General features: G+C 41.6%; 1 protein-coding gene across 3 annotated transcripts in view; it reads right to left on the bottom strand.

Annotated features, from left to right (window-relative positions):
- The window catches only part of Scaf8 (SR-related CTD associated factor 8), an 82,971-nt gene that overhangs the window by 42,030 nt on the left and 18,140 nt on the right, over positions 1-22,801 (bottom strand). For all 3 annotated transcript variants that reach the window (XM_076552845.1, XM_076552844.1, XM_042262352.2), the window contains 2 exons: positions 12,340-12,423; positions 7,807-7,851 (listed from right to left, as the gene is read on the bottom strand). In XM_076552845.1, coding sequence (XP_076408960.1) covers positions 7,807-7,851; positions 12,340-12,378 — 84 coding nt within the window. In that variant the 5' untranslated portion in view covers positions 12,379-12,423. The remainder of the gene's footprint in view (positions 1-7,806; positions 7,852-12,339; positions 12,424-22,801) is intronic.

Genomic DNA, 22,801 nt, shown 5'->3' with positions numbered 1-22,801 from the left:
GAGCTTATGTACTTGGAATCCAGCTTTATACTCTAAGACAAGAAACCCAGGAAAACTTGGCTTTCTTGTCTTGTTTACTCTATGCACATGATGAGTTATGTGCCTGCATGTATGGATGTGCACCACCTGCAGGAATGAGAAGAGGACATCAGATCCCCTAGAAATGGAGTTATAAATGGCTGTAAGCTGCCATCAAGGAGCTGGAAATAGCATCCAGGTCCTCTGCAAGAACAACTGCAGCCACTGAGCCATCTCCCCAGCCCCCAGAAAACTTGCACATCCTTACACACGGGCAAAATTCTCATACTGGCATCTGTAGCTATCATCAGTCACAGGGTTGTCTGACAAAGAACCCTTTGGGCAAGTTCAGCACCATTCTCTGCAACATTAAACACACTCACTCAATAAATTCATTCAAACTTGAACTTCTACTCTCATGTATTAAAAGTCACCAGTAAGGAAAATAAAATCGGAAAACACAAGTGACTGAATCTGCAAATAACTGAATGATACTGCAGTGGCTAGCCCATGATACAGTTAGGGTGACACAATGTGGCTAATTTTTCTTTTTATCTGAAAAGCTGATCTATGAACAGACGATTTCAGTGGTTCTAATAGCAAAATCTATAATTTATAGACTGCACAGTAAGTATAAAATCTACACTAAGGGATGGGGAAATAGCTTAGTAGGTCAGAGTGCATGAGTGTCATCCCCAGGGCAACAATATAAATTCTGGAAAGTGCTAATGATGTTATTACTAAATCTGGGTGCAAACACATCCTGAGTTCAAATCCCTAGCACTCAGGTAAAACAGCTGGGGATGGCTACATGCACATGTGCTCCTGTCACCCCAGTGAAGACTGGGAAGTTACTAATCCTCCTCCTCTTCACAGTCAAAGGACCTGGTGACACTGTAAAGACACAGAGATGATGGGCTAGGAAGATACCTCAGTTGGAAAGAGCTTCTGCACAAGAATGAAGACTGAGTTCAAGCCCAGCATCTCTCATCCTAGTGGTGGGAAGACGGAGACGAGCAGATCCCTTGGACTCAGTAGCCAGCAGCTAGCCTGGTCAGTAAGGCCCAGGTCCCAGGGACAGACCCACTGACAAAACAAGGAGGATGGCTCAGGAGGAAACCACGTGTGCACACATATACACACTCATGGGTGGATGGAGGGAGGGAGGGCGAGATGAAAGGTGACCAATCTTTACTGATGTGAAGTGTCACTGAAGGATGGTGGCGGAAGAAACCTGACATTAAAAGTCTTTAAGAATTCTAGTGGCCAGGGGTGGCAGCACATGTCTTTAATCCCAGCACTCAGGAGGCAGAAAGAGGCAGGCAGCTCTCCATGAGTTCCAGGCCAGTCAGAACCACAATGAGACCCTGTGAACCACCATCATTAGCACCACCTCACAAAATAATCCTAGTGATTGCTAGAGGAGATACACTTCTTCAATGATGAGCCCATTAGTAAGACCTGTCCGTCACCAAGGAAGAGGCATGAGAGAGCCCAGAGAGTGAGGGCTTTTGCCACCAAGCCTGATGACCTGAGCTTGATCCCTGGGACCTACATGGTAGGAGACAATGGGTTCCCATAAGCTGCCCTTTGACCTCCACACATGCATTATGGATGAGGGTTCACCTCCACTAAATAAATAAATGTTTAGAAATTTTTTAAAAAGAAAACAGGAAGACTTATTGGGAAGAGGAAGGATATCAGCTGGAATGGGGGAGGGCCAAATAAATCAACAGAGTACATTATGTACATTTATATACATGTGTGAAAATACCATCATGAAATCCACTTCATGTGTAACTAATACATGCTAATGAAAACTAAAAAAGAAATGAGGTGTTAGGAATTTGTGTATGTGGTACAGCAAGCATGTGTCACATACCCTAAAAATGGTAACTCAGTGTGGTTAACCTCCATTTTCAACTTCAGGAGACTGAGACTCACCATGAAAACAGACTTCTCCGATCACTGCTGTGAGGGAGCTTCTAGATTGGGCTGAGCTGGGAAGACTAGCCCTAAATGTGAGCAACATAGGAATGTGCTTAGGTTCCAGACTCAATCAAAAAGAGGAGACAGGGTGCCGACATTCATCTCTCTCTGAGCTCGACTGTCTGAGGCTCCTGCCTCGTGCCTCCCAGCAAGGTGGACTACAGCCAAAACTGTCCCCTCCCAAGGATGCTGCTGTCAGATACGTGACAAGCACCTGTCACTCTGTACCTGCACTGACACATGGTGACTGTTAGCAAGGCTGTTCCTACTGACAGGGCTCTGGAACACTTCCGTCCAGATGATAAAAACACTGATTCTAAAAAAACAGCACCAGGGATTACAATAGCGACAGAACTCCTCCTTTCCTGAGGATTTTTTTACCTTGTCCCCCCCCGCTTTTTTTATTAGTGAAGTATATGAAATGTTTCCATAATCTTGTTTAGGTAACTGCAAAACCTGGAAAGACTGCTCCTGCTACAGATGGACAATATTGTCATTAATGGTCTATACACACACAGACACAACTACACACCCACACACTCTAACATCTGTGCTACAAAACTTGAATTTGGGGCAACTTCAGCTGTCCTGTTAATTTTGGAAATTTACCGTGCTGAGTTAACATGGTATACAAATTAATAGATTAGTCTAAAAACAGTAAACTTAAATTTTTCATTTGTACAAGAATAACACACTATACTAAATATAAAGGGATTGTCCATGTAAAATTGGCTACAGAAACTAATATTCTGTAAATAATTAAAATCAGAAGTCATACTTCTTGTAACATGAAACAAGGAGAAAACGAAGTCTGACTGTCACATGGGCAGAGAAAATGCAAGAGATTAAGAAGAGGCAGCTGGCCTTAGTTTGACTGCAAGAAATGAGTGGCAATTAAACAAGTCTTGCCCTTACAAAAACACAGCCGTGTATACAGCAACTTTCTGGGTATGTCCATATGTACTTCATAACAAAAAGTAAAACATTGGGCAAAAGCATCTCATCATAATCAAGAAGGGCAAATTATATCTGAACTATAAACTGAAGTAGTGTAGCATTTAAAACTTACCTAAAATACCCTAGGGCAAAGAACTGTTAGCAAAAAGTACATATGGACAGAAACCTCGGGAAGTGAACTCCTTTCACATTCCCTGTGCCTAAATGCCCAGGTCCTTGTGCACCCACCCTAGGGTAAAGAGTATATATGTGATCAATATCCATTGTCAAAAAGACTGGAGACAATACATAAAAATGTACATATTTAAATGGGAGAACAAAGGTAACTATGACAAGTTGTTCAAAAGACTGCCATTCTTTCAGAGAAAATAGCAAAAGGTGGAAAAATACAAATAGCAAAGGCTGACCAACTCCTTTAGCTTCACTTTACAACAGACACTTGGAGGCTGGGGAGACGATGGCTCAGCAGTTCAGACCCCACACTGCTCCTGCAGAGGACCAGAGTTCTGATTCCTGTACCCACGTCTGGTGGCTCACAACTGCCCATAAGTGCAGCTCTAGGGGATCCAATGCCTCTGGACTCCAAAGGCACCTGCACAAGTGTGGCATACAGAAACAGAGACACACACACATACACACGTACACATAATTAAAAAGTAAAAACAGGTACTTGTTGGAAGGGATTAAGGTTTCTGGGGAAAAAAATTATGGTAGTGCCAAGAGTATTTGTCATAATTTTTATTTATTTTCCATGTCTGCTTCATAAAAATGACAACAAGTGAATCTCTTCTATTACTGACATAATGCAATAGAAAATTTAAAGGCCTTTATTAGGCCAAGTTTCCAACTTAGACAGCTAATTGACAGGACATTATCAGAACGTAGAGAGGTGACATGTTCTACAAACCTATGGCAGTTGATAGTAGCCACAACAGCACTGATGCAGCTCACTAAAACAGAGCATCCAGACTGCATTAAATAAACAATGCTGAGTGATTAACATCTAGCCCTATCTGAGTACATGAAACAAATAAATTTGTAGTAGTAACCATACAAAACAGTAGGCTTCACAAGGACAAAAAGGGTCTCTGATTCAAAACTAATTTTGTCGCCGGGCAGTGGTGGCGCACGCCTTTAATCCCAGCACTTGGGAGGCAGAGCCAGGTGGATCTCTGTGAGTTCGAGGCCAGCCTGGTCTCCAAAGCGAGTTCCAGGAAAGGCGCAAAGCTACACAGAGAAACCCTGTCTCAAAAAAACAAAAAACAAAAAACAAAAAACAAAAAAAATAAAAAAAATAATTTTGTCATTCATGATAACTAATGTAGATTGACTTTAATAACACAAACAGGGTTAGTGTAAGATAGAGCTGACCCAAATAGTACTGTTAAACCTGTAATTCCTCAATGTCTATAGTTCTGGTCTTTGCTTCAGTCTTATAAAAAGTACACAAGATAGATGGGCAGCTGGCTCAGCTGGTAAGTGACCTGCCACAAAGCTTCGGTGAGCTGAGTCTGATCTCCAGGACCCACATGGTTAAAGAACTGACTCCTAGCCGGGCAGTGGTGGCGCACACCTTTAACCCAGCACTCAGGAGGCAGAGCCAGATGGATCTCTAAGAGTTCAAGGTCAGCCTGATCTACAGAGTGAGATCTAGGACCGGCTCCAAAACTACACAGAAACCCTGTCCCAAAAATCCAAAAAAAAAAAAAAAAAAAAAAAAAGAGAGCGAGAACTGACTCCTGTGAGTTTCCTCATCTTCACCTGTGGTATGACACATGCACATGCCACCCTTCATACATGTGCGCGCACACACACACACACACACAAATATGTAAGGACATAATGTTGTAGAACAGTCCTTCTGTAAAGATGTGTTGCTCTCACTGTTAATGAAAAGCAGACTGGCCAACGGCTACACACAGGATTTTCGGGGCACAGAGCCTGCTGGGAAGGAGCGAGGAGCAGCAGGAGATGCTAGTCCAATGGGAAAGCAGCAGCACAGAAAGCACGCACAGGAGGTGAGCAAGCCTGGGTCAGCACACAGGTGAACAGAAACGGTTAATGTAAGCTGTAAGAGCTATCTAAAGACAAGCCTACGCTATCGGCTGAGCCGTTACAATTAATAAGTCTGTGTGGTTATCTGGGAGCGATCAGGACAGCTGGTCATGGTCTTGACCAAAAAAAAAACCCTGCCTACAGCGTAACTTCAAACAAAAGCAGAGAATTATCAGAACATAGATTGTTTTCTGGCTGCATTCATTACATCAAAAGCTAGATGCCTAAGTATTCTAAGCAGTAGTCCTTTAAGAAGTCAGTTTTTAGCCAGGCAGTGGTAGCACACGCCTTTAATCCCAGCACTGGGGAGGCAGAGGCAGGTGCATCTCTGTGAGTTTGAGGCCAGCCTGGTCTACAGAGTAAGATCCAGGACAGCCAGGACTGTTATACAGGGAAACCCTGTCTTCAAAACAACCTCCACTCCCCCAAAACAGTCAGTTTTAATGTTAATTTTTTCATTTCTAACCATCATCCATCATTCCATCTATAAAATTTTAATGACTAACACATAGGACCATAGATAACATTATCAAGATTTTACACACTTATCCCTTACTTGTATTATTTGTTTACAGTCACTAATATTGTACTTTACAGTTTGACTTTCTTTAAAAGTATACTTATCTTTATCTAAACTTCTTAATCCCAAAGTATGTTTAACCAGTATTTTAATGAGAAAACAAAGTTTTAAAAAGAGGGAAAGAGAGCAGAGAGATGGCTCAGTGCTTAGGAGCATACACTGCTCTTCCAGAGGACCTGGGTTTGATTCCTAGAACCCATCTGACAGCTCACAATTGTCTACAGCTCTTGTTTCAGGAAATTTGATGTCTTCTTCTGCCCACTAAGAGCACCAACCACACCTGGTACACACACTTACATGCAAGCAAAACACTCATACACATAAAAATAATAAATAAAATTTAAATTTAATTTTTAATTTTTATTTTTTGGTTTTTGTGAGACGAAGTCTCTGCATAGCCCTGGCTGTCCCAAAACTCACTATGATGCTGGCCTTGGATTCACAAAGATCCTCCTGCCTCTGCCTCCTAAATGCTGGGATTAAAGATGTGCACCACCAACCCTGTCTATATTAATCCTTGTTAAAAGTGGGTTGGAATCAAGAACAGGTCAGATCAACTATTCAAGGCGACTGAGTTTAGAGACAGAGTAACCATACTTTGACCCTGTCACCTTCTGGGGTACACTGCAAACTTGCTAAATGGTGATGCCAAGTATAAGGAAGTGACGTCCCTGTCCTAAGGCACGAGTCTTAATATACCTGCCAGAACCTGGCGTCAACAGAATGCTGACCCTAAGTAAGAGGACCAAGAACAACGAATAGTCACCTAGACTCCTGATAAAGACAGGAAACCTAAGTGTGCTGGGCACAAGCTAAAATCATCTGAGAGGAGGGAGCCTCCATTACACCAAGCTGTGGGCCAGCCTATAGGGCATCTTCTTAATTAGTGATTGATGGAGGAGGGCCCAGCCCATTCTGGGTAGGGCCACCCCTAGGCTGGTGTGGTGTGGTGGTCTTGGGTTCTATAAGAAAGCAGAGTGAGCAAGCCAGTAAGCAGCACCCCTCCGTGGTCTCTGCGTCAGCTCCTGTCTCCAGGTTCATGTCCAGGTTCAGTTCCTGCCCTGGCTTCCCTCAACAAACTGTGATTCAAGATATGTAAGCCAAATAAACCCTTTCCTCCCGAAGTTGCTCTTGGTCAGGGCGTTTCATCAGAGCAATAATAACCCTAACTAAGACAGTAAGCAAGACTGCTATTTTCAACTTTATTTGCCTTGGTTTCCCCTGGATAAGGTCTACAAAATAAAATGTAGCAGCACTGTTGAATACATTAATGGCTCAGACAAAATGAATGAGGGGAACAAAAATAATTGGGAGACAATATTTTAATCCATATTTTACATAGATACAGAGTTGCTTTCTAAGCATACAGCTTAAAATGAGTAGTGAGAATCTCCTTAAAGGCCATACGCAGCAACAATTTGTAACATTTGAAAAATCAATCATGTAGAACTAAATAGTATTGTAAAATAAAATAAATAAATAAAAAAAGAAAGAAAAAAAAAGAAAAATCAATCATAATGACATAACTGTTTTCAAGAAACAAGACAAACTTAGCAAAAGTATCTTCCTAAAGGTTAACATTTTGAGACTTATCAAATCAACACTTTCATTTCATTTTTCAATAAAAAATAAAGCAACTAGAGGTTTTTTTGGTCTTAACAAAGAATCTGCAATAGTCCAGATGGGCATCTACTTGGCTAAGCCCAACCATGAACCTGGGTAGTGTCAGGAACTACACTGCACAGCTGTGTGAATGCAGAATCCTATTTGACAAAGGGCTGGAGACGGAATGCAGAGCACCTGGTATGCTACGCCAGCACCCCACCCACAGAACGACACCTGCAACTCTTGGGAGTTTCTTGTGAACAGTCCATCAAAACTTCAACTCAAGTATTTGACTAAAAGGAGAACATAAGGAGTTGGAGGATGGCTCAGTGGTTAAGAGCACTTGCTGCTTTGGCAGAGGACCTGAGTTCAGATCTCAGCACAAAAATGGTCACTCACAAGCATCTCTAACTCAAGTTCTAGGGGACCCAGCACATACTTGGTGCACATACATAATGTAGGTAAAACACTCATACACATAAAAGTATTCTTTAAAAGTTAAATCACGTGCTTAAAAATAAATAAATAATGAATGAGAACACAAGCATCAATAGGAAACTACAGCATGTTTAGCTTAAGTAGTAAAGAGTACATGTACTTACTTTCTGAATGAATTTCTCGACACTTTGTACCACGTGTTTATAGAACTGTAACAAAAGAGAAAGTGTGATTCCCAAATTAGTTTGCACAGGTTAGAATTTTCTGCTGACCACAGGCTTTAGAACGGCTCCAAAGGTCTATTAAAATAATAAATTTTAGACAAAACTTTCATGATTTGCATCATTCACCTTTATAGGAAACTAGCCATTACATTTAATTCTTTAAGTAATTCTTTGAAGCACGTATGTATGAATGTATCTAAAGTGTATTATGATACTTCCAACATCTTTATGAAAGCACACTTTGGCAAACTGTATTAACAGCAAAATACTGTACACTGACAAATGTTTTTTCCAGAGAAGAAAAATGTAACAATGTCCTACAGTCTCATTTTAACACCTAAATCAAGGAAAATACTAGGAAAAGCAAGTAACTCTACCACCAGCAGTACATTTACAAATGTGAGAACCTGTTTCAAGAATAGGCAGAGAAGAAGAAATGTATAATGTGCTAATAAAGTATACAAATGAAATGATTCACTGTCAATTGTGAGAATACTTAATGTACAATAAAACATTCAACATAAACCTGAAAATAAGTAAAAAAAAAATTATAGACAACACAATTTTAGTATGTCAATGGTAATGCCACTACTAGACCATTTCTGTTTTGAAGAACTTGAGGAGTACTTCCAGTCTCCTGACTTCTGCTTTACAAAGGACAGCCCCTTCCCTTAGAATGACCAGACGTAAGAACTAAAGCCATAACACTGAAATGTACACATGGGTGGACTCTAAGAATATTAACACAAAAGCACTGTATTCATACAAAATCCACACATGGTATCAACATACTGTGGTCTGGAGAGATGGCTCCGCAGTTATGAGCACCAGGTGCTCTTCCAGAGGTCCTGGGTTCAGTTCCCAGCACCCACATCACACTGGAGATAAGGGAGTCTGTAACTCCAGTTCTAGGGCTTGTGACACCTCACACAGACATACATGCAGGCAAAACACCATAAACATAAAGTAAAAATGAATCTAAGGAAGCAGGGAGGGAAGGAAAGATAGGAGGGAAAGAGAGAAACAGAAAGAAAGAGAGGGAAGGAGGGAGACAGACAGAAAGAAAGAAAATGTCGAGTTCTCAGGAGATTTATATCCAAGTATATAGGGATTGTTATTATTAATGACCTTTAAACTGTCAAATAAATCAGCCAGGAAAAGAGGGAAAAAAGTAAAGAAGGGAAGTAATATCCAAGTCGAAATAAAGCAGATGTGGTTAAAAGGTTACTTACTGACTGATAGTTCTAAGGGGCAAAAACATAGTGTTTATCACCACACACTATAACTTTTTTCAAAACTAGAATTATTAAAGGCAGTAATAATACATCAACCATTACAGTACACTGTAAAAACTGAGTTATTCTCAACTGACAAAAACCCCAATTCAAACTCTACAAGCTATTTCATGTATATTATACTCTTCTGACATGAAAACAGGAAATAATGCTGGAACGTATACTTTACTGAGTCTTTAACAAGTACTGTTTAACAGTTTTACAAAACATAGCAATTCCTAAATTTCTAGACTAGTACTGATGATATTAACATGTTTGCATATTCTCAGAACCATATCCAAAGAATCAGACCACACTGAAGACAGTGCAAACTAAAAGAGAACTGGTTTATGCTAAATTTAATTTCCCTTCAGAATTCTCAGGCTTAAATGTGCTTATTATCATCTTTATCCCATATCTTTTTTTACATGGAAACATGAAGTTTTTAACTATAATGGGGTAAGATACTAACTATAAATCTGAAAACACACAGACACACACACCAAAAAAAACAAAACAAAACAAAAAAAACAAAAGCAAGGGCTGGCAAGAGGGTTCAGCAAGTAGAGGTGCTTGTCACCTAGGTCTGGCTGACAGCCTGAGCCTGACTCCAGAACCCCACAGAGGAAAGAGAACCAACACCCTCCTGCACACTTCTTCTCCGATTTCTAAGCATATGCCATGGCAAACACGTGTGCAAAACTTTACAAGAATAAACTGAATTTTTTGGTAGTAATAACTAGTAATTAAGAATTTGTTATAGTTAATATATTGCTATTATATACCTAGTTATGACTAATGATTTGACCACTAAATGTTCATAGGTTAGTACTTACTTCATTAGAAGTAATCATTTATTTTTAAGATCCTTACTTGAAGGAAGTCTTAGACCACGAGACAAGATATTGTCTATGACTGAACTTAAAAGTTTTTTAAGCCAAATTTTTTTCCATTATGATTCCATACTGATTCATTTTTAAATCTATATAGAATCAATAAGAGGAAAAAACCAATACACTAATTTGTATTTAGAAGTCTTTCATCAACTTATATTTAAGAATCTGTAGTCAGTGAGACAAATGCCAATGTCAGAACACCATCTCCATACCACGGCTATCCAAACTATCACCTGCCTAAGAAAAATACAAAAAAAAAATGCTTGCTTCAAAATATAAAAGATTGTTTCCTCAGACAGGTGATGGTGGCACATGCCTTTAATCCTAGCACTTGGGAGGCAGAAGCAGAATGATCTCTGTGAGTTCGAGGCCAGTCTGATCTACACAGCAAATTCCAGGACAGCCAAAGCTGTTAAACAGAGAAACCTTGTCTTGAAGAACAAAACAAACAAAAAAACTGTTTTCATGGATTTTTAAAAAGGTTACTCATTTTATTTTCTTTGTTCTATGTATCAGTGTTTTCCCTTCATGTATGTGTGTGTCCAGTGGCCCTGGAGGGCAGGGCGTCTAGAACTGGATATAGTTATAAGCCAGTTGTGAGCCACCGTGTGGGTGCTAGGAACTGGACCCAGGTCCACTCTAAAACTAGTTCACTTTTAACCACTGAGCCTCTCTTAAGCTGAAAGAATCTTTTCAAAATGTATTTTTATGCAAATGTGGGGTGTGCAGGTGGCAGATTTTCTTTTCCACACCGAGCATGCATCAACAACATAAAGCCGAAGTAAATATGTAAAATCTACAAAATCACTGCTTGCTGAGGGTGGGGCACACATAGAATGGGGAGAAGAGGGAGGTAGTCTGAAGTCCGTGACCAGCTGCAGAAAGGGCAGTTGTACCTGACATGAGTGCTTGTGTCCTATTCTGCTAAGAACCTGTTTGTGTATACATACACATGTATTAAGCAGATATCCATGTTTTCTTTAGTCTATTTATCTACCGTGTAATGTAATACAGACTGAGATAACACTGAAATACTAAGCATACCTCAAGAGACAGTACCAACTATTCTAGAATACATACTGCATTTGCAGTTTTACCTGGGTACTTAAGTGGAATTATGCCCTGGTAAGTGTTTTCATTTGGAATTTAAGCAAGAGGGTATGTGATGTGTGTGTCAAGTTAACAAAGAATGGATTAACTTTGGTGGTCAACTTGACTCCTTCTGGATCAACTAAAACCCAAGTTCCAAGGCACACCTACGAGGGATTTTCTTAATCAGATCATCTGAGGTGGCAAAGATCACATGAAAGGCCATGGAAGAAGGAAGCTTTGGCTTTTTCCCTACTTGCCCTCAGCCTTCCTGGCAAGTTCATCAATCCTAGTGCTGAGTACGTACGTCTTCACTGGTATTAAAATCTACTTCTTCGGGACTCCAATGCAGACTGAAGACCAGCAGCTCTCTAGGAACCCTCCAGGACTCCAGCTCCAGACTCTTGGCCTTTCTGTCATGAGACAGTCATTGGTGGGCTATCCAGACCACAGCCTGTAAGTCACTCTAATAAAACCCCTTATAAATAGAGTCTCCTCTGTTTCCTTAGGGAGCCCTGACTAACACAGTATTTTCCTGTTGCTAGGATAAAATATCCTAATGGAAGCAATTCAATCCAGTTTCAGGTCAGTCCATCACAGCAGAGAAGTTACAGGAGCAGAGCTTGAGACACTTAGTCAAGAAGCAGAGGACAAGGGACATAGTTCAGTGGCTAAAAGTACTTCCCAAACAAACTCCAGGACATGAGTGCAATCCTCATATCCCAGGGTAGAGGCGAGAAAGGTGTCCTCTGAACGCCCGCCACACATGCACCGCAGCACGAGTGCCCACATTCACAAGCACAGGCCACAGAGTAACAAAAATCAGAATGTAAAGCAGCAGCAACAACAAATACGATGCCTGCTGCTACTCAGTTCCTTTTCTCCATTTATATGGCAGGGGAACAGTCTCACCATCCAGAGGAGACAGTCTTCCCGGCTCAATTAAGGCAATCAAGGTAATTCCCCACAGGCATGTCCCAGGCCCACTTCCCAGGTGATTCTAGAGCATGTCAAATTGACAGTGTAACACCATCCCACAGACTGTCCCAAAAAAAAAAAAAAAAATTGGTTAGAACACAATGGAGGAAGATACCTGATAAAGCCTCTGGATTCCACATGACCCTTACATGTGGTACATGTATATTCTCCACCAACACCCCCTCCACACACACATAAGGGTTATTTTTATTTAAAGTCACAAATTTATCACTCACCTTAATAGCTTTGATGGCTGCCTTTGTAATCTGGGTCATCTTCGCTTTAGAAATGGGTGGTTTATAGTCATTCAGCGAATATAACTGATAAAAAAAGAAAAGCATATGTTATCACAAGTGCCTCTAAGCAACTGTGAAACTACTAACATTTTTATATTCAATGAAATACAAGGGTAGCTTTTTAAAAAAAAAAGCTCAACAGGACTAACAAGGGGAAATGCGGAATTACAATCAGTTATTATTTCACACTTGCTTACTCATGATCAATAAAAAGAATTAGGAAGAATGTAAAAACTGAAGAATCCTCATACATTGCCAGTGTGAGTATCAAACAGTAGAACAACCTTCTAACACACTTAAGAGCTAGCGATGTGGCTCAGTGGAGGAAGGTGAGCACCTCCAGACCTAACAGCCTGTGTTCGTTACCCAAATCCACATGGTGTAAAGACAGAGCCAATCCTCCCTTCCACAGGCTCACTCCGGCATGCACACCCACCACACACAGCACATCAAATGTAAGAGATAAAAGAGCATGGTAGCTTTTCAAAACATACTGAAGACAGTCACCATGTGATCTAGCCAACTCCACCCCAGTACACTGTAACTAGTGAAATGTGTGCCTCTGATACCAAGTGTGGTGGCCAACACCTTTAGACCCAGTACTGGTCCACATAAGCAAATTCCAGATCAGGTCAGCCGGGCTATATAGTGAGACTCTTGCCTTAAAAAAAAAAAAAAGAAAAAAACAGAAAGAAAGAAAACTTGCACCTGATGATCATTAAACAATCATTCATATAAAATTCATCAAAGAGCTCACTGAGAAAGTAACAACAACCCAAATGACATGAACCAATGACAAAAGTACCACAACTGAATGAACTGCCGGCCATAAAAAGGAATTAGGATATATAGATACAGATATAAAGTATGTATCTTAGATATATGTTACACATGAATCTTGGGAATTTGGGGGAGGGGGTGAGGTATCTCACTAAATTACCCATATTGACCTCAAACTGACAATCTTTTTGCCTCAGTCCCTTGAGTAATTAAGATTCCAAGCATGTGTCACCACTGTGTCTGGCCCTCGGAAACACTATGCTCAGTTAAAGAAGAAAACGAGATTTAGCTGAGTGGTACAACACTTGCCTAGCATGCTTGAGGACCTGGGTTCAATCCTAGGTACTGGGGGGTGGGGAACAACTAATGATTAGTAATTCTTTTGAAGGTGAAGAAAATATTTTAAAGTTAATTGCATGTGGTGAATATACCCAAATGACCATATTGAGTTGCCTGACTTTACATGTGAATTTTATCACAATCAACCTTTTTACAGCCAGGCATGGTGGTGCACGCCTCTAGTCATCCCAGCATTGGAGAGACAGAGGCAGGTAGGCATCTGAGTTCGAAGAAAAGCCTAGTCTATGCCGAGTGTGCCAGGCTAGCCAAGGCTTTACAACGTAACCTAAAGAAAAGAGGGGCGGCAAAGGAAAAAAATTAATGAATAAACCTTTTAAAAGGTCAAGGTATTTAATGTTTCAAAACAATCTGCCCTTTGATCTGTTTTTAAAATTCCTCATATAATGTTCAGAGAGAAAGTAGTTAAAAGAAATGGCAGAAAAATTAAGATGCTAGAGAACCAGGGTTAAATGAAAATTGACTAAAAATTCTATTGCATTCTGTAACACTATGGTGAAGGCAGTATTTAAAAGTTTATTTGCTAAGCTTTGGCCACAACAAACAGACCATAGTGAAAACTGCCATGCCTCACCTGGAGAACATGTAAATGAGTAAGGCATGCTCTCCTACCACATTTACAGCTATCTTTAAAAAGAACCAAAAAAAAAAAAAAAAAAAAAACCACTTCCACCACTTCTTGAGTTCAACAGTCAAGAACCTCCCTTTGGGGAAAACTGTCTACTGAAGGCTCTCGCTGTGTAACTAGCATCAGCACGGTCAGCTTCCTCTCGTGTCATGCTTACAGCCTCTTGCTCTTAGCACACATCTTCTCCCTCCCTGCCACGGTGCCCTGAAAATGAGATGTGCTCTCTTCTACTCAGAATCCTCTCTACCAGGGCCTCCCCACTAGCTCATGTGTACCTCTCCCTCCATCACCTAAAGAGGGGAGGCTTCCGTCATCTCCACTACCAAGTTTCTCTGTTTTCAGTGTCTTACCATTCACCTTGGAAGCCATTCATTTGTCTAATTATGTCTAGTACTTTATTTTTCAAAAAGAACTGCTACAGAGATAATGGAGACTGACATTAATAAACAAAGGGTTTACATTCCTTAAATGCAATTTAAGTTACTAAGTGGCTAACTACACACCAACTGCTTGGCAAACCGGAAACCACCTAGGATTCTAGTGAAAAATTACAGACAGCCCACCTGGGCCAGGGCTGCTGTCAAGGATCATGTCTGGGTCTGTGGCCCTACCACAGCCAGGGTCTGTGCTGTTGTCTGTGGCTCTGGACACCACTGAAGGCAATGTTGATCCCAGAGGTCTGAGCTGCCACCTCAGGCCATGTTGGTGTCCCAGGGCTATGCTGCCATGGGGGCCATGTCAATCTGAGTGGCCTGTGCTGCCACCTGGTGCCATGGGGACATCCAAGCACCAGCTGCTACCAAGGAACCTATCTGGGTCCATGGTCCTACCATGGCCAAATTCTATGTTGATGTATGTCTGTGGCCCATGCTACCACCAAAGGCCACACAGATGCCCAGGGTCTGGCTTGTAACCTATGGTCACGTTGGTGTCTGAGGGCCATGGGACCACCAGGGGCCATGTCAATCTGGGTTGCCTGCACCGCCACACAGGGCCATGGTGTTGCCCCGGCCCCAGGCTGCTGTTTGAGTCCATGGCCCAGCAGCAGCCAGAGTCTGGGTAATATCCACAGTTCCTGTTGCCACAGGGGGTAACAAGAAACATGTATGTTAAAACCCAAGGGCCATGCTAAGCCAGCTCCACACCTCACCGGCCCTGAACGGACACACACACACACTCAGGAGAGACAGACCCATCCCTCACCATGGGTGTGGGAGAGCTGGCCCCGATGGCATGGGCCTAGGAGAAATGGCTCTGTCCCTTGTCTGTGCTGCAATACTAGTGACCAGGACCTACCATCTCAGCTACAACCAGACCCACATGCTGGACTTTGGGGTGGCCCACCCTAACACTTGCTGGAATGAGGGAAGGTAACATTTAAGTTCAAGTGGAAAACATTGTTCTTTGGGGGATCAAGCATAATCAGAGACTGCAAAATCACTTGTTTATGATACATTGAAAATTATATTTCATTATTTTTATTCTGGTCCACTTATGCATACACCATTTCCATGGTTCACCTTCTCCAAAATTCTTATATTGAAGCTCCAACCTCCACTATGACTATATTTAGAAATAGGCTCTCTTTGGAGGTAATTAAATGACATCATATAGACAAACAGCTGCAGGCTAACAGGATTACTGTCTTTCAAAAACAAAACAAAAAAAAGGTATCACATAGCTTTTTGATCACAGACATGCATATTCTTTCATGCACCCAAACTCTTTGTGCACCCCACCCTTCCCTTCCTCTGTGAGAAGGCAAGTATCCATCCAGAGAGGAATAGTTTCTCCCAGGAACTCAATGGTCAGCACCTGGTGCCTTGACTGCCTAACCTCAAGAACTATAAGGAAAAAAATTTCAGTCATTTAAGACATTATAAAGGGGGGGGGGGGGGGATGAAACTTTCCTATCAATTAAAAGCATGTTATTGTTATTAGTAAATCAATTAGAACACTGGAAAAAAGAATAAAATATATTCATATCTGTTAAGCACAGGTGTCCTCCAAATTGAACATTCATTCTTTTCAGTAAAGGAGAAAGGAGAGGGATCCTCACATTCAGGAAACTCAACAGGCAATACAAATACAAATACAAATACACACACACACACACACACACACACACACACACACACACACACACACACGAGAGGTTCAGGAAGTTCATGAAACATAACAGAAACAGGAAGCTCTAGGACATGGGTTTCATGAGCTGGCACCCATGCTGAATGGGCCTGTGAGTGATATGAGCTCTGGAACTAACCCTAATAAACTTACTGGTTCATCCAGCTAGATGGGGGGAACTTTCTTCTTTGGTTTGTCATCAGTAACCTATTTGGGATGAGAGCCTATCTGTACATTTCTCCCCAGGAATAGTCACACAACACAATTGGTGTCCAAACACAGACTAACATAACCCAAGTGAGAAGAGGAGACACCGCACAGCCCCTGCAAAGGATGGTCAAACAAGCAAATAAGGCCAATCTGTCTGAGGGTCAAGAATTCATGGGGCAATTCCAATATGACTACTTTTTCCCAATATAAGGTAAAATATGGTATGCCTCGCTGTAGTGATAGCTGTGCGTTCCCTGTGATAATAACACATAGAATCTAGGTGGAGCCATTTGAGTAGAGCATCTTTTGGAAAAGGGGAGGATGTTCCAATAGCCACTGTCTACACAGTATGGATAGCATACCTCCTTGATGAATGTATCCCACACAATTATAAAATTATGTTTCTGTGTAAAGGTGCTTGCTGAACAGTCTAGCAACCCAAGTTTGATACCCAGAATCCATAAGGTGGAAAGAGAGAACTGATTCCATAACATTGGCCTCTAACCTGCACATACATACCATATCATATGCACCCCCAGCCACACACACACATATATCATGCACATATACATACTAAATATTTTTAAATTAAAAAAAAAAGATACTTCTCAGGTCTGACCTTTAATACAGGATGGCCAAATCTATGACTCAGCATGCAGATAAGGGTCTCAAAATGTACTGAAACTGATAAACAAGGAATATACTCCATCTGAACTGCTTAAATCGGGAAAGACTTTTAAATAAGAAATGAAAAGAACTCCCCACGGTCCTGTTCATGAGGCTATGGGCCATGTGGGCAGATAAGATCAGTCTGAGTGCCAGGGGAATGGAGAAACCAGACAATACCTAGCCATCTGTCCTTGAGACAAAGGCAGCACAATCTGAGACAACATAATGGCAATCAATCCCTGATAGACTGGTATGAGCCAGTCTTTAGAGACACTTCACTATGGTCTGTTAAGATTCCCATAAATATAAGTGGGAAGCAAAGAAGACAGACATTACTGAGGAAAACTGGGTGTGTGAGAGAGAGTGTTTAATTCTAATTCACCAGGCCCTACAGGGCTGGTCACAGGGAGCTAGAATGAAGTTAGTTCAGCAGGCACTGCACATCTGGAATGGAGGCTTCAGCACCAGCACTGAGCGCATGGTGGGAAATGGTCTTTCTGAGACAGGAACAGCTCTGTGGGTGTGACTGACTTCAGAGTAGTGTGTAAATAAGGGCAAAAGCTGCTCAAGCACTCAAGAGGGGCTACCCACAAGGGTAAACAAAGGGGTCTGTCCAGATCACTTTAAAGTAAATGTGACAAGAGACCTGTTGACAGGAAATTACTTAAGGAAAGAAATGTCAGAAAGCCAAATGCTGCATTTGTGTGTCTCTACAAGGCTTGAGCAAAAGTTCCCCAAAAGGTGAAAGGAAAAGATGACAACCCGAACACAACGCACAGGTTTAAAACGAGACTAGGAAATGGGGAGGAATTAGTCAGTGCCTTAGAATACATTGTGCACATTCCACTGATGCAACAAAGTACACTGGGGTAGAGACTGTCCACCTACCTACCCACCTTGGCAGCCAGCTGTGGCCGGGGGAAGGCAGTGGCCTCAAAACCAGTCCACAAGTCAGCTACAGTGGCAGTCAAGGTAGGAAAAAATGTGAGCCTGCTTCCCTTGGTCCTTAGCCAGGTGAGGCAACGCTACCAAGCCCACCGAGCCATGGGGGTGGAAGCGCATGGTACCCCTGGAAGCACTCCAGGATGAAGAAGCAGGGGAGCTAACGAAGACAGCAGTGTCTCCCAGCCGCACGGCTGCACCTCACCATTGCTCTTCTGCCAGAACAACTGCCACAATCTTCCCATGCTGCACTGGAACTTGCTAAGTGATCTTCTAAATACTCTGCTAAGTGCTGTATCCAAAACCAACAGGTACTTCCTCAAAAAGGACAGCCATGCCGGGCGGTGGTGGCGCACGCCTTTAATCCCAGCACTCGGGAGGCAGAGGCAGGCGGATCTCTGTGAGTTCGAGGCCAGCCTGGTCTCCAAAGCGAGTTCCAGGAAAGGCGCAAAGCTACACAGAGAAACCCTGTCTCGAAAAACCAAAAAAAATAAATAAATAAAAATAAAAAAAATAAAAAATAAAAAAAAAAAGGACAGCCATGGACAGTCAAAGATCCTGCTCACCCTTTGTAATGTTTCATTATATAATACCAACTGTTTGGTATCTCAGATTTAGAAAACAGTTGAAAAAACAAACAGTTAATTTAAATAAATGCACCCTACATAAAGAAGAAAAAGAAAAGAAAAAAACACTCATAGAAGCTGTAAGGTTATTAAATGAAAATCCCTGTGCCCACAGTGAGCTCCATCCCTATGAGTTCTGATTGGGGAGGCCCCACACACCCTATACATAAATCACAAAGGCTATGGCCACTGGTGTTGGTTGTTCACCCAAATCAGATGGCAAGTCCTTTTTTGCTAGGACAGCAGAGGCTTTGGTTGCAGGACTGGGAGAAATCCACCATTAATGAGCTGGACATGCCCTGCTCTGTGCACTGACTTTCTGGAAGATACTGCACAATCTGCTGTGCAAAAACTGTCCCCAAAAACCCTGCTTGATCATGGACTCTGACTGCACACTATCAACATGTGACTGCAGGCATGATGGTGATGGATGAGATTTTCTGATTGACTTTAAAAATACCTTTCCTTGAAGAAACCGTATTTGCTATTCTAAGCCAAGATAAAAAGGTGTGGCTGGGGCTATCACAGGCCTCAAAAGGAGACTAACTGCTACTGTTAGCCAGATGTGATGTGCCTGTCAAACTACCTTCTAGACATTTATGCTTACTCCCACAGTTGCTGATGCTGTCACCCTCTGTTTAGGAAGGATATTCTTCTTTGCAGTGGGCAGTGGCTACTACAGAAACTCATAACCATTCATACTAAAATAAATAACCACTGCTGTGGTAGAACAGCCCAATGCTGAGCCATAAGTAGGGGGCTGTTAAGCAGACATGGATATTACCCTTTCTAAGCTCAGAGCATCACAAAAAAAGGGGTAGATAAAATACTAAGAGGGAGAGGGAAAATGGAGTGCTATATAGATATTTCTTTAAATTGAAACATCCCCTGCAGAGGGCTGAGGGAGGCTCACCCCACACAGACACACACACACAGAAAGTTCTTGAAACTTTTAAAACTCGGGGAATACTGGGATCACAGAGATGAATCATTCTGCCTGGCTATCATAGCTCTAAAGAATTATTAATGCAATATACAAAAACTCATACACTGTACACTTCAATAGATGAAATGCATAGGGTGAATATCTTAATAAAGTTGTTGTCTAAAAACCTTTACATGGTGGTGTACATCTTTAACCCCAGCCCTTGGGAGGCAGAGACAGGGGGAATCTCTGAGTTCAAGGTCAGCCTGATCTACACAGTGAGTTCCGGGAGAGCCAGGGATACACAGAGAAACCCTGTCTTGAAAAAACAAAAAAAATACCCTCAAAGGCCTCAAAAAAGCTACAAATGGCATGAGGCCCCTCCCCCAGGTTATGCAAGCAGTAAGCAACTGGAGGAAAAAAACCAGTAGAGCAGCCTACAGCAGCCTACAATTCTGGCTGCAAGGAAGCAGCTGTCACTCATGCTGTGGTGGACCTCTCAGTGACCCTGCTGCCTCTAAGTCACCATGCTCCTGTTAAGTGACCTTAAAAAGCTCAGGGTCACTAAGCCACAGTTGGACACAACCTTCTCTCCAGCCTTCCATCAGTACCTTACCTGAGGCACTGGAGTAGACATCTGCTGGGATTATTCAGAAAAGACACACATTGTAGTACATTTTTTTAAACAGGTATCTTTCATTCACAAAACTGAAATAATACTTCTGCCTCATATCTCAACGCCCATGATAAAGGATGAAATGAATATGGTTCCTGTGGCTGTCAATTTAATGAATTTTGTAAAACAACTTCATAATTATTTTATTTAGATTATCATCAACACACTCTTAACTCTTCACAAAAAAAATTTCCAAGAATTTCTTTGTAGAAAATATTTAAAATATACCTCTAAGCAATATGAGCTGAAGTTACAACTGAAATAGCAATTGTCTTTAAAAAATTCATCTTTTTAAGAGTTGGGACTGATAGAGGAGATGTTACAGTTTTTGGAATTCCCTAGACTAGGCTTTCAAAAGCACAGGCTGATTCCTACTTCATATTAAACCCTTAGAATCAAGTAATCCAAAGGCATCTATTGAGGAGAGGGCAAAATATAAAACTTTATTCAACAAGACAAAAAGTTATTTATAGTAAAATAAAAATAAAACTAATATCAAACATAAATAATTTAACTTTAAAAGTATGCTTTACTGTGGCATGTCTTTCTGTACTGTGAATATGTGTTGCTCTGATTGGTTGATAAATAAAGTTGCATTGGCCTATGGCAAAGCAGTTTAGAGGCAGGTGGGAAATCCAAGCAGATACACAGAAAGAAGAAAGACAGTGAAAGAGATGCCAGCCTGCCACCCAAGGAACAGCATGCCAGCAGACAGGTAAGCCACAGAACACATGGCAAGACATAGATTAATAGAAATGGGTTAATTTAAGACATAAAAGCTAGCCAGCAAGAAGCCTGGGCCATTAGGCCATACAGGTTATAAATAAGATAGGCCTCTGTGTGTTTACTTGGGTCTGAGCGGCTGTGGGACCATGGGAGGGAGAGATCTGTCTGGACTGCCGGGGAGCAGGCAGGACACAGGAAAATTTCCTTCTTCTCCTCCTAAACATATTTTAATTATATGGTGTGTGTGAGTGTGTGTACTGCAAGTGGAAGTCAGAGGACAACTAGCAGGAGTTGGTTCTCTCTTGCCATACAGACCAGATCATTTGGCCTGACACTAAGTGGCTTTATCCACTGAGCCATCTCCCTAATCTACCTTTATTTTCCAGTTCAAAAAGAATTTTTTTTTTTCTGAGAAAGTGATTCTCTGTGTAGCCCTGGAAATCCTGGAATTTGCTTTGTAGACCAGGCTGGCCTCAAACTCAGAGATCTGCCTGCCTCTGCCTACCAAGTGCTGGGATCAAAGGCATGCGCCACCACAGCCTGGCCAAAATATTTTAATACAGAAAATCTGGAATGTTTTTAAAACCACAAAAGAAAAAACAAATTATGCATAATTTCACAATTCATCACTCATTCAAAACCTACTCGCTGACACTAGGAATGTAACATCAGGCCATCAAGTCTGTCATTAAACTCACATGCTCTGGAAGAGGACAACAGTCCAATGAACTAACAGTCTGAAGATACAGGAAGATGCACAGTGAGGACAGTAACAGCATACAAATGAGTATGCAATAATGTACATCTTCCTCAGAATAAAAAAGAAAATCTGAAACATTTTCTGAAGTAAAGATACCAAGGAAGGGAAATACTTGTTTCCCTAACATCATAAACCTAAAATACCTCAAGTATTAGACCGGTGTTTAGCATGTGTGACACCTGGGTGCACAATTCCCCAGCACCAAAAATTACAAATAAAAGTAGCTATCAACACTATTATGACAACATGGATTTTGGTATGTTTTACAACTAGCCACCCTTCCTATGGGCTATAAGCATTCTCATTATGGATAATACTAAATTAAGAATATCCTATTTTTCAAGTATGGTAATTATCTAAGGATAATATTGGTTTTTGAATATTATTTGAAAGAAAAATATTTTAGAATCTAAATAAGTTCAAAACTGCATTTGGTGCAAAAATAAAAATCAACATTCCCTATAAACAAACATTATTAAAGAACTATACTTAAGCCAAAAAAACTTGTGTATAGAGGTCCTGTCAAGTCAAATTCTTGGAATGGAAGAGCTAGAAATATTCTTAAGAAGTACACACTTCTGGTCAAGATGGCTAGAATAAGTCCCCTTCTGCAGCCCCTCCATGATGGCAACTGAAAACCCTGGACTAAACAAAACTACCCAATGACTCTGAAGTAAAAGAGCAGGCCGACTGAAGACCAGTGTCAAGCCTTACTCAACCCTGCCCGATGCAGGCAGGAGGAGCTTTGGGACAGAAGGTAAGGAGGTTCCAGAGCATGGGCTCCTCCTCCTCCATCAGCCTCAGAGCCCAGAGCGGGCACAAGTCAGAGCTGTGCAGCCAACCACAGCAGAGCAGCCAGGGGAAGCCTGCCCTGTATCCAAGCCCAAGAGCAGAGAAAGGGCTCTGGGAAGATGGTGAGGAGGAGGAGGAGAAAGCAAGGAGAGGACTTTTCTTCCCCCCTGTCCTGCTCTCCTCG

Source organism: Peromyscus maniculatus, chromosome 16 (assembly GCF_049852395.1).
Source record: "Peromyscus maniculatus bairdii isolate BWxNUB_F1_BW_parent chromosome 16, HU_Pman_BW_mat_3.1, whole genome shotgun sequence".
Taxonomy (NCBI): Eukaryota; Metazoa; Chordata; class Mammalia; order Rodentia; family Cricetidae; genus Peromyscus; species Peromyscus maniculatus.
The sequence above is the reverse complement of the archived record's forward strand: the minus strand, read 5'-3'. Positions and strand labels throughout refer to the sequence as shown.